This window comes from Carassius carassius, chromosome 43, assembly GCF_963082965.1.
Source record: "Carassius carassius chromosome 43, fCarCar2.1, whole genome shotgun sequence".
NCBI lineage: Eukaryota > Metazoa > Chordata > Actinopteri > Cypriniformes > Cyprinidae > Carassius > Carassius carassius.
The window spans coordinates 10,891,827-10,904,401 of NC_081797.1; the positions used below are offsets into that span (position 1 = coordinate 10,891,827).

Here is a 12,575-nt window from a genome sequence, read left to right on the forward strand (position 1 = left end):
AAACAATCTGCATTAAAGTCAAAGCCTTTACTGTATCGGAGCATGGAGATCACTGTCAAGAAAGTATACCTGAGTATAATTGAGAATTTTATAAACAGACTCCGAGACAAACAGAATCTTTCCACGATCGCAACCAACTACAAAGAGGAAGCCATCGGCAGCCTGCGGAGAGAGAGGCAAGGAGAGTTTTTAAAACCGATCCTAAAAGTTTTCCACAAGATAAAAATCTCAAAAGCCTCGGGGTTGAGATTTTAAACACACCCTTAAAATCAAGTGCTTTAATTCATCATCCGACAAGAATGCTGGCTTATAGTTTGCTTCTGTGTATGGGTTGGCGGCCCCTACAAGAAAAAGAGAGAAAGAGAAAAGCCAAGCATAGTTAAATGTGGAAAAAGTTTGGTTTTAGACTCATAATGAGCTCAATCAAATGCATTTTGGCCTGTGCTGTGGTAGAAAGCTCTCACCTCGTAATGTCTTCATGTGTTGGACGGCCATGCGCAGTACAGTGAGTTTGTCCAGCTTGCGAGACATGGCATTGCAAGTGGGGACTAACGAAGCCAACTCGTCTATAAAACTGTTCATTTTATCCCTGCGTCTTTTCTCTATCTGACTGTGAGCCTCCCTAAAAACATAAGACAACGCAAAATAGTTAGTTGAAAACATACAAGCAACACCTCTTTTTCATGAAACATTAATTAAGTAGAGAAAAGTTTCATCTTCACCTTACCTGGCATTTTTTACCCGGCCCTGCTGGTCATCCCTGGATTTAGGAGAAAATATTTATATTTATTAGTGATTAATCATTCTTTGACTCATTTATCTCCTTAGGTTTTAAAACTGGCTATTTAAATATAACAGCACATAATTCAAATCCATTTACCTTCCCATTGTCTTATCTTTATCTGTGTCCATACTATCACTGTGAAAATCAAAAGAAAAACCACAGCAGTCGATAAAACAACCTTTTACAACAGTTCTCGAATTACATATTTTTTTTACTTCTTATTAGTACGGAAAGGATGTGAAAAATATTAGGAAACATTTCTACTCACTCAAACGAAAAGCCATCAATCCTGTGAAACAAAATATTAAATATATACATTATTAAACAAAAATCTCAAAAAAAATGAATAATTATAAATATTATGAGATTACAATTCATAAATCTGTCATTTATTTTAGACTGCCTAATTTCCAAGTAATCAAAAAAAAAAACAAATCTCTAAAACTATTTAATGTGAAACTACTTAGATTCATGAAATGCATAACTGCTCAAACAATAAGCCATGAATACTATTCTACTACACTATCAGGAGTTCACGCACTGGTATTCGGTGGTGCTGCCCTTCCTCTTGCGGTTGTAGTCCATGCCAGTGGTGCCAATGGAACTGCTGATGAGATCTGCAGAACTCTGGGACATGAACTCATTCATTGTGGAGGAGATGTCCATTCTTTGGTCTGCCATTAGATCATCTTAACACGGGCAAAAAAAAATTTAATTCAAGAACAGTTCTTTAAAATGGCTACAATATGCTGTATTATATCAGTGTGTGTAGGGATGGGACGATAACCGGTTTTATCGATAACCGTGATAAAATGTGCTGAAGGTTAGTAATATCGTTTAAAAATGAATTATCATTAAAACCGTGTTTGATTATCGCGGTTTTAATAACTCGCTATTAAATCATGTCCAGCCAGCAACAGTCTGACGCAAGCGCAGCGCACAATGTTTTTTTTTTTTTTTTCGAGAAGGAATGGCGAAAGTCAGTGACTTTTCTATGCTTTTCTATGCTTCTACACTTTTCATTGTAAGGAAGGAAATGGCACAGAATTTAATCTTTCTTTAAATTAAGTGCATAGAGTTGCTTGTTTTATTAGTTGTTTGTTAATTATTAAATATAAAACTTGCTGAAATGTTTTCAGTGTGAGCATCAACTATTTTTGAACACTTTCATCTCGTTTCAACAAAACCGTGATAATATTGATAATCGTGATAATTTTAGTCACTATAATCGTGATATTAAATTTTCATACCATCCCATCCCTAAGTGTGTGTATAGAGTATAAAACATGCTCACCACACAGATTCAGTCAAGCAGCTGTTCAATGTGTGTCCTTTCACATGTGACAAGATCCTGTGGACAAAAATAAAACTGCATTTATAACAAACAAATCAAAGTTTCATAAAGACATTCCAGTTGAGGTTATGAGAAGTTAAAGTTACAACTAGTCAATATTCATTAATAGAAAAACCCCCAACTTTATTTAGTCCGTGAACCATTTTTAACCAAATGGATCAACCCTTTATTGGACCCCATTAGTTTTCATGTATAATACAATACATTTTTATTTCTATAGCATTTCTAAAACATCTTCCACTGATCAAAGTGCTTTCCAGAACCTTAAACTCAATTCTAAAGTTTACAGGCAACCAGTAAAGAGAGACTAAAACTGGGGTGATAGTCCTCCTCCTTTGTACAAATCAGAAGCTTGGCGAAAAGATGGAGATCAATTGGAGGATAGATCAATTGGCATATATATAGCTAGGTATCATCAGCATACAGATGATGCAAAATATTGTGTTTATGAAAAATTTTGCCTAATGGGCAAATTTACAATGAATATAAAATAGGCCCAAGAATAGAACCCTGTGGCACACCGCTGTTTAATTTAATCAATGCAGGACACAAATTAGAAGATCTATCCTTTAAACATCTAGAGTAAACTGCCAATATGGTTAAGGAGGCCAGATTCTGTAATATGAAGGGTCCTAAACCTGACTGGGACCATCTGTTAGAGCATTCACAACTAAATATGGAACAAGTTGTGCTAAAATGTCCTTCTCGAAAACATTTGATAAAACTGTAATTTTAATATAGGTCATTAAATTACTTACAACTGTATAATTTAAGTATGTATAATTTTAATTTTAAAAATAAGCATTTCCATTGACTAAAATGCTATTAAAAAGAGTTCAAACAGTAGCACATAAAACATCAAACAAATTTAACAGCAGCAAAGGAGGTATTGAGAGAGAGAGAGAGAGAGAAAGAGAGATATTCTACAGAATACAGAAAGTCATGCAGGTTTAGACTGAAGTAAGTGATGACTTTTTCTATTTTCTTTTTTGGGTGAATGATTGCTTTAAGTTAATAGGTCACTTGAGCTTCCTCATTATCTACAAACAAAATGACAAAGAAAAAAAATCTCTCTCATACTCCCACAAACCCTCACATACACACGGAGGAAATGGTGAGCTTCATCAATGACCTGCTCTGGTTGCCAGGAAACCCTTGGAAAGCTCACAATCTAGGCCACATTTAGATTACATAAATGCAACTGGCAGAAAGAAAGGGCCGGAAGACCCATTTTCTCTCGCCGTAAATGAAACAGGAGTCCCCTGTGTTCAAATGGGATTTTCTGCCAAAATAAAAAGTGCATTTGCAGACCCAGCCATTTAAATGCCTACGCTAGAGCAACAGTGCAGTTATAAGTGTGATGCATACATTATTTTTCAAATTCACATAGTTAAACAAAAGGATTTAACTCTGTGGTTTTATTCTTATAGCTCATGCACCGCCATCACTCCACCCATCTCCAAATGATCTATTCTTGAGTGCGTGGGCTTGCGGCTTGCCTTAACAGACTGCCGAAGATAAAGAAAAAAAGAGGAAGAAGCGACAAGCAAAAAAAAGATAAAAGTAGGTCATCTCAGTTTCTTTGAATTCAAGAGAATTTCATTATGGTGAAAGCCAAACATGCAAATCAAACCCCTCTTCATGGCAACATGATTATTATAATGTCACATTTAAAGACCTACCTGTATTACTCATCCTAATTACAAGCCTCAATTCAAGTTGTTACAGACCAATTCAGGAGAAACATGACGTGTGGATGAACTTAGAAAGTCCAGACGAGGTTTAAGGGAAAAAACAAATTCTGGAAATGAGTGCTGATGAACGCCCTAATGATGAGTGTTTGATGTACTTTAGGAATGCAGTTACTTCAACTGAACACCACACACCCGTCTTACAATATGGAAGCAGCACTTACACATAACTTGTTGGACTTGTCACGACTAAAAGCAAACTGTCTTTTAAGGTAGGTATAGTATTTTTCACAAATGTAAAGCTGGAGCAAGTTTTTTCTGGAACAAGTCACATGCATAGTAATATTTGGTGTTCAAATGTTAATTAATATGTATTATTGACATTTTTAAATATTAGTATTGTAAATATTTAACATTTATTAATATTGTATTACAATATATTTTAATGAGAAACATATGAAATAACATAAAAAATAAAAAAATAAAAAATAATAATGAAAAAATACAGAAATAAAAGGTATTTACATATAAATACATATAAATAAATACAAATAAATAAATGAATTATATTTAATAATAAAAAAATCTAAAATAATAAATGATCAATGAATAATAATACATCATAAATTATATTTAATAATAATGTATAATAAAGAATAAATTAATTTCATTATAAATATTCATATTTAAAATTAATTTATATTTATCACACTGTAATAAAAATGCCAAAATAAGCCACACTACTGTGGCACCTTGTCACAAGTGGGTAAAATATGTTAGATGAATAGTCTCTTTTTAAATTGTAGAAATGTTCAAATGTTTTTGTAGTCAAGAGTTGAACACTGGTGCCTTACAGCTACAGATTTTATCTTTCAAATATAAATCAGTGTTAAGAAATAAAGTAAAAACTAACCCTGTCTGCCTTACACAGTGTTTTCCAATAAAAGTACATCCAGTTTTGGCTTTTTTCTTTTCCAAATTAATTTAGAGTTCCAGATTATATTTTCATTATAAAATAAGTGAAAAGTTGCGCTGAAAATTAACACGAAATTCTGCATTATATCCAAAGAAAACTGCTTCAGTGAAAGCAAGAACATCTGACCTTTTGCAAAAGTTAGTTCTGGTCAGTGTCACAAATCAGCTTGCATTTGGTTGGTTGCCTGGCGATAGAGTATCATCTTAAATATTCCATGTTTAACGTGTCAGATTTTTAAATGCATTTTTGGACTTCATTGTATGCATATAGTCAGCTGTCTCTGGCTAGTACGCAGTCTGGTTAAAAAAAGCCTCACTTGAATGGTGACTAACCTCACGCCCTTTATCTGTTTTTTCATAATGGCAACAAAACGGACATGGAGCATAACGACGTCACTGTAGCTCTGACTCAAACCATAGTGAGCTGCCTACCTAGAAAGCATCACTTGTCTGTCAGCACAAGCATGCTGTCTAGATGGACAGCTCATACGGCTTTGAGACAAAACCAAAATTTCTAAGGCGAACACAGAAGATAGAATGTAAACTGAAGTACCTTTTGAAGTGACCAACCCACACAGCAGGCTCGAGCACACTTGCACTCCCTCTATTCAATAATCTTAAAGGGAACGCACACCATTAACCTCACATCGATGATGGGTGTGGGTTTGTGGCTACGCTCTGCTATGATTTATGACTTTCTAACTAAATCACTGACACTAATACTGTTTGTGTTGTGGTGGCAGCTGCATCTGTTCTAAGGTATTCAACCCGAGAAATGTCACGGACGCCCCTCCTACTGAAATCAATATGCGAGCGGACACAAAACCCGCACTTAATACATCGATAAGCAGAACGCGATACTTAGACCCGATGGTCAAACGTTAAATCGTCACACTTACCGGAGGAATAGCTCAACATCACAGTTTGTTTCGGTTGTTTGGCGTCCGGTCCGTGAGGAACTGTGACATAAACGGAATCAGTCTCTGACCTACTTTTCTTTCCTTCGTTCGTGTGACTGTCGGACCACTAACCTATATTTTCCACCAATAGGATCTTTGGATAAAAAGGTGCACTTTTTGTGGCCAATCAGAATGGCGCTTACATTTCGCGGAGGAATGATTGACACACGGAGTAGCCAATCAAACGGGGTTTCTCGCGATTCACTGACATGGCTGATGATCCCAGTAAGGGGTGGTTCTCAATCGCATGTTGCTGCATTGTGTCTATTGTACTTGCTCCTTTGAGAAATGGATGAGATTGTTGAAAATCATTAGCTTAACCTGTAGATCCTTTGATTTCTTTGAGAGGGATGCCGAGTTTTAAGGAATTACGTTAACAATTGTGTTTATAACCTATCCGGATAAAAACAAAGAAGGGACAGTGGTAACGGAGACAATATCCAACTGGAAAAATAAACAGCTAAAACCACAAAAGGAGAGGAAATGTTCGCATTAATCAATTACTATCAATTTCTTGTGTTGCTATTTTGAGATTGTTTTTGAAAGAGAGAGAGAAATGTTTGAAAACCACTACCCAAAACCTTAGGTACTCTTTAAAATTTAGCTGGTTCCTTTAAATGCATTATTCATGCAGCGATCGAGTCACACCACAGGAATATTTAAAATGAACTAAAGTATGAAGACAAAATGGTAAATGGTAAGAAGATAAACATTTTAACGTACAGACTGATTTACTACGAAATCAATTAATAATTCTGATTAATTGTAATTAAATGAATGAATAATTCTAATAAAAGTTATTAGCAATGAACATAATTCTAAATGCATTATTATGATTTATATGTATGTATATATGTATATATATATATATATATATATATATATATATATATATATATATATAAGATACACTTATTTCTACATTAATTATAGTAAATTAGATATTACTAATTCAAACATAATAATAATAAGCATATATAAAAGATCAGGCAATTTTAAATATATTGTCTAAATTGCGTAGACAGTGTTTTTTTGTTGTTGTTGTTGTTTTTCTCTCTCTTTGTAGGTTCAATAGAAACATAATCCACTATATACATTGTACACAATATGTAGGAATATATTTTTGGTGTAGTTTAAATATAATTTTTGCAACTGTGTAAGCTTTGCAAATTTGATCATGACTGAATTTAAATACAATAAAATATGGGCCATCTTAAAAAGATTATAGGTGTACAAGTATGTAAAACTTGCGTATGTAAAATCAACCTTTAAAACCGATTTAATTTAATTCATCTTATATTACTATTTCTCTTAATTGGTTTTCTGTGTCTCTCTTTAAATATAGAGTGTACTTTTCTTTTAGTTGTAAATTAAAAGCTATCAAGAATACGAAAAAAAATCTCATACATGTGGCTTAGGTGGTCACATGTAAACAAACCCGTGACGTCATTCTCACGCGCCTCCTGTTATCAGACCGGATGTTTTCTTTTTTAGTTCCGCTAGTGATTGTAACCGTATTTGCTAACAAATATAGATTGTAGACGTTATCTGCAACCAGTATTGTTGTTTAACAGCTCACATGTCTTTAAGTTACAGTGTAAAACATTAGCAAGCCGTTCATTCAACAAAACAGCCGGATGAAATCGCCTTAGTTAAACAGCTGAAAATAACAACATTTAGGTAAGTAAAGCGTTATGTAGTCGTGCCTATGTATGCAATCAAATTTCAGGAAACACAATTTCAGTATCATACTTATGTATTAGATGTATAATCGTTGTTGTAAAATGTAGAATTTTATACAAAATTTAAAAATATTATCTGTTAATGATGTCTTCATTATTTAATGAGTTTGAATAACTTAAGATTTTCATGGCAACCATTGTTTAAAGATGTATATTTTGATAATGAATTGGAGTAAAACATATGGAAGCTTACTTCCACAATAGGATATAAAAAACAATAATAATGTAACAAGTAATTATGACTTTTCATCTCACAAATGTATAATTACTATTATATATATATATATATTGTAATTTTTGGTTCCATGTGTATATATATATATATATATATATATATATATATAAAATAACTTTGTAATTTTTTGGTGCTTGTGTTGACTACATAGACTGAGTGCACCATGGGCGCTGAACAGAGCGGAGATGCTGATCATAAACATTCAGACTTCAGCGCTTCAGGTACTCAACATTATATTAATAACGCAATGTTTATTCTTGATGTGAGATATGTTACATGGAAATGAAATGGCATTGTTATGTTGTAAATATTCTACCATTACCTGTTATTTAGTTCTGTTTTGTTGTTTCAGTTGTTCCCTCTCCAGTCAAGCATAGAGCCAAAATGGATGACATAGTAGTTGTTGCTCAAGGAACTCAGTCATTACGGAATATCCATAATGATCCAGATGTAATAAAACTGCAAGAAATTCCCACCTTTCAGCCTCTTCTGAAAGGTAATAAGCAGTCCAAATGCAAAAACAAACAAAAAAAAACAGTTTAGGATTAAAAAAAAAATTTTTGGTTGGTAATTACATCGTTTATAATAGATCTGGGACTGGGTTGTGCTGTTATTTTTGATATAAAACAAAGTTACAGCTTTTGACTTTTTAGTGTGCTGTGACACTAAAAAGCTCTAAAGAGGACTTATTTACTACATATTCATTATATTTTTACTTAAGTGATGTTTTCATTATTTAATGTATGTTTTAATAAATCTTTAATGAAAATATATTTTGATGGCAGCCATTGTTCAGAGATGTATATTTTGATAATGAATTGGAGTAAAAAACAGATGGAAGCTTACTTCCACCACAGAATAAAAACATTTAAAAGGTAATGCCTTTTCATTTCACAATTCTGACTTTTCCCCCTCAGAATTCAGACTTTATTTTTCATAATTATGGCTTTTTCCTGGAATTGTGACATTTTTTCTTTAATTCTTAGTTTGCATCTCATAATTATGACTTTTTTTTCTTATTATGACTTTTTCAATTCTTTTTCTGTTATTTGCCAAATTTGACAGGTAAATTCTTACTTTTTAATATATATTTCTCAGAATCACAAAGGCAGGATATAAACAAGAAATTCTGAGGAAAACAAGTCAGAATTGTAAGATTAAAAAGTTGCTATTACCTATATAAAGCTGATGGAATAGCTGCTGTATGTGCAATTTAAATGTTTGCATACAACCTGTTGATTATAACTATAAATATCAATCAAATTTGGCCTCTGTTATTAATTTTTACCTTCAGTATTATATTAATATTCTAACTGACAGGGTTTCCCGTATAGTTTACAGCATTAATTGAGAGAATGTTTTCCTGACAACTATCCAAATTGTTTAACATTTGAAGAACAAATCATTCTGGGCAAACATGCATAGTTTCATAAATTTGTAAAGCTGCAGTGCCCAACAGAAAATGGAAAACACTCATACATTTCTGCTGACAGATGAAGGCTGTAATACTAAGGTTGTCCACTAGATGGGGTCATAGGATAAGAAATATTTTAAGTCTTCTATTTCTCAAATCTTTTTGCAATCCATTAGAATAGAAAACAAATGCATCGATTGGAATCGTTATGTGAAACCTGTGTCAATATCCAGCCTTGTTCATAATGATATGAATCTCGATTTGAGCCTAATGCCAGTGTCATTTTCTCAGGCGTGCTCAGTGGACAAACCTCTCCGTGCACTATCTGTTTAGAAAAGCTGGATTCGGCACAGGTACTGCAGCTGTGTGTCCGATATCAGGATCATCTACACCAGTGTGCGGAAGCTGTTGCCTTTGACCAGAACGCTCTGGTCAAGAGGATCAAAGAGGTATTCACCATAATTTCTATTGAATTTTACGGTTTCGGCAAGCCAGCTGTGAATGCTGACCTGTTTTTTGTCAGATGGATCTGTCAGTGGAGGTGTTATTCAGCATCATGCAGGAAAGGCAAAAGCGGTATGCCAAGTACGCCGAGCAGATCCAGAAGGTCAATGAGATGTCGATGATTCTGAGACGTATTCAGATGGGCATCGACCAGACGATGCCGCTGATGGAGCGTCTCAACAATCTGCTGCCTGAGAGCGAGCGCCTCGAGCCCTTTAGCATGAAACCTGACGGAGAAATCAAATAGAGTTTGACAACAGTTGTTAAAAAGTTAATAGTACTAATTGACTTTTGCTTTATAGAGACCCACCTCAGGTCATGTCTGGTTGTTACCTAAAGAACGTCTCACTTTGCACTCTGAAAGGCTTTTTGTGTGCCTGGATCATGTGTTATCTTGCATAAAACAGGTTACATGGTACAAATTGAAAGACATTAACACCAAAATGGTGTATGCATGTGTATATATTTACTTAAAAGACTTAACTCAGTGGTTTTAAAGGGCATGATTCTGCCTCTGAAATTGAAAATGTTATTTAATGAGATGTCATTCAAGCATATGATGCTTTTGCACTTGAGAGGCTTTTTGTAGACTGGTGTCATTAAAGTTGTTGGCATTAAATCCTTTATACATACACTGTGTGATTTATAGAAGAATAGTATGATAGGAATGCTCTATTAACAAGTCAGTGACGATTACCTTAAAGTAATAGTTCACATAAAAATGATATTTTTATTAAAATTCGCTCACCCTTAGAACATTTAAGATGCAGATGATTTAGTTTTTTCATCGGAACAGATGTGGAGAAATGTAGTATAACTTACTCAACAATGGTGCTTCTGCAGTGAATGGGTGCCGTCAGAATGAGTGTCCAAACAGCTGAACACGACTCCAGTCCATCAATTAATGTCTTGCAACAAACTGCGTGTTTGTAAAAAACATATTTAAATTTAAAAGGATAGTTCACATAAAAAAAATAAAATTAAAAAAATCTGTCATTAATTACTCACCCTCGTGTTCAGGGGCGTAGCCATCTTTTCAGAACTGAGGGGGACAGAAATTACATATATAAATAAATAAATAAATAAATATATATATACATCCATTTTGCTGCCATAACAATATAATATAAAACATTACAATATACAATTTCTGTAATTTATATAGCCTACCAGTCAACAGTTTTATAACAGTAAAATTTTTAATGAAGTCTCTTTTGCTCACCAAGCCTGCATTTATTTGATCCAGAATACAGCAAAAGCAGTAATTTTGTGAAATATTTTACTATTTAAAATAACTGTTTTCTATTTGAATATATTTTAAAATGTAATTTATTCCTGTGACCCAAGCTGTATTTTCAGCATCATTCCTCCAGTCTTCAGTGTCTCATCCTTCAGAAATCATTCTATGATGATTTGCTGATTATCAATATTTAAAACATATGAGTACATTTTTTCAGTATTCTTTGATGATTAGAAGGATCCAAACATCAGCATTTATTTGAAATAAAAAGCTTTTGCAACATTACACTATATCATTCAAAAGCTTAGAGTCAGTATAATTTTTATTTTCTGGGAAAAAAAAAATGAAAATTAATACTTTTATTTAGCAAGGATTCTTTAAATTGATCAAAAGTAATGATAAAGACGTCATTTTACAAAATATTTCTATTTCATATAAATGCTGTTCTTCAGAACTTTCTAAGAAACCTGAAAAAAATCTACTCCGCTGTTTTCAACATTATCATAATAAGTGTTTTTTTTTGTTTGTTTTTTTGAGCAGCAAATCAGAATATCAAAATTATTTATTCAAAATTAGATTTTTTGCTGTACTTTGGATCAAATAAATGAACAGGTGAACTGAAGATTGGTGAACAGAAGAGACTGTTGTGAGGCTTTTTTTAACCAGAATTTCTGCGCGAGAGCGCCCTCCGGCTTCGAGTATGAATGAAACACACTGCAGGAGAGTGTTTAGCGCTCTGTGATATTCATCTCGCCTTCTGGGTCCGAATAAAATATCATGTCATGCGCAGACGGTCCTGTCTCTTTGAGTTTGAATCTATATTTATTCACACCAGCTCTTGAAAACCTCTGTGCGAACACACTTGACCGAAAAAGTGCGGGGGACGAATTTCCGTTTTATTAAAAGTGGGGGGACACGTCCCCCGCGTCCCCCGCGCAATCTACGCCCCTGCTCGTGTTGTTCCGAGAGCTTTCTGGCCCTGCATAGACAGCAAGGGTCCACGATCAAGGCACAGAAAGGTAGTAAGGACATCGTTAAAATGGTCAATGTGACATCAGTAGCTCTACTGTAATTTATGAATGTAATACTTTTTGTGTGAAAAAAAACAACAACTAACAGCTTTATTCAATAATTTTTCTCTTTCGCAACATGTGCGTGTTTTCCTCTGAATGTAAACGAGTCACACAGCCCATGCATTGTTTAGATTTTGGAAAAGGTATTACTGGTTTGGAATGAGGATTAGTAATTAACGAATTTTAATTTGTGGGTGAACTATCCCTTTAAGACATTTTAAGTTTAATCCATAATCTAGAGGATTCAGTGATGAGCAAGTGATTTAACGCAAAATTTCTTCAAATCTGTTTAGATGAAGAAACAAATTCATATACATCTTGGGTGGCCTGCAAGTGAGTGCATTTTAAGCAACTTTTTAATTATTCGATGATTACTGAGTCATTTGATCTCTACACGGCGCCCCCATGAGGCGACACGCGCCATGAAAATTATAGCATTTTACTTAAAGCACTATTCATTTATTTATATGTAAAACATTTTAAAATACACTTTCAAAAATATAATAACGTTTAAAATAAGAATAAAGTAGCATTCGCCCTTTTTTGCTCCGAGATAGAAGCACATCAAACCTGCTTACTATAAAAAAAAGTTCACTCTCCGTTC

The 12,575-nt window shown here is 33.8% G+C and overlaps 2 protein-coding genes across 5 annotated transcripts in view; one reads left to right on the forward strand and one right to left on the reverse strand.

Moving 5' to 3' along the window:
- LOC132124619 (basic helix-loop-helix ARNT-like protein 1) overlaps positions 1 to 5,857 on the reverse strand; it is a 12,892-nt gene extending 7,035 nt beyond the window's left edge. For 3 of the 4 annotated variants that reach the window (XM_059535719.1, XM_059535717.1, XM_059535716.1), the window contains exons 1-9: positions 5,704 to 5,857; positions 2,079 to 2,135; positions 1,326 to 1,473; positions 1,053 to 1,073; positions 881 to 919; positions 728 to 760; positions 465 to 622; positions 262 to 341; positions 70 to 162 (exon numbers count right to left, since the gene is read on the reverse strand). In XM_059535719.1, the coding sequence (XP_059391702.1) occupies positions 70 to 162; positions 262 to 341; positions 465 to 622; positions 728 to 760; positions 881 to 919; positions 1,053 to 1,073; positions 1,326 to 1,465 (564 nt within the window). In that variant the 5' untranslated portion in view covers positions 1,466 to 1,473; positions 2,079 to 2,135; positions 5,704 to 5,857. The remainder of the gene's footprint in view (positions 1 to 69; positions 163 to 261; positions 342 to 464; positions 623 to 727; positions 761 to 880; positions 920 to 1,052; positions 1,074 to 1,325; positions 1,474 to 2,078; positions 2,136 to 5,703) is intronic. The other variant, XM_059535718.1, reaches the window with a different exon arrangement.
- Positions 5,858 to 7,206: 1,349 nt separating this feature from the next.
- LOC132124609 (BLOC-1-related complex subunit 5-like) lies at positions 7,207 to 10,290 on the forward strand. Its single transcript, XM_059535698.1, has 5 exons — positions 7,207 to 7,443; positions 7,892 to 7,961; positions 8,093 to 8,236; positions 9,446 to 9,603; positions 9,678 to 10,290. The coding sequence occupies exons 2-5, from the start codon at positions 7,904 to 7,906 to the stop codon at positions 9,903 to 9,905; spliced, it is 588 nt and encodes a 195-aa protein (XP_059391681.1). The 5' UTR covers positions 7,207 to 7,443; positions 7,892 to 7,903; the 3' UTR covers positions 9,906 to 10,290.
- The last annotated feature ends 2,285 nt before the right edge of the window (positions 10,291 to 12,575 follow it).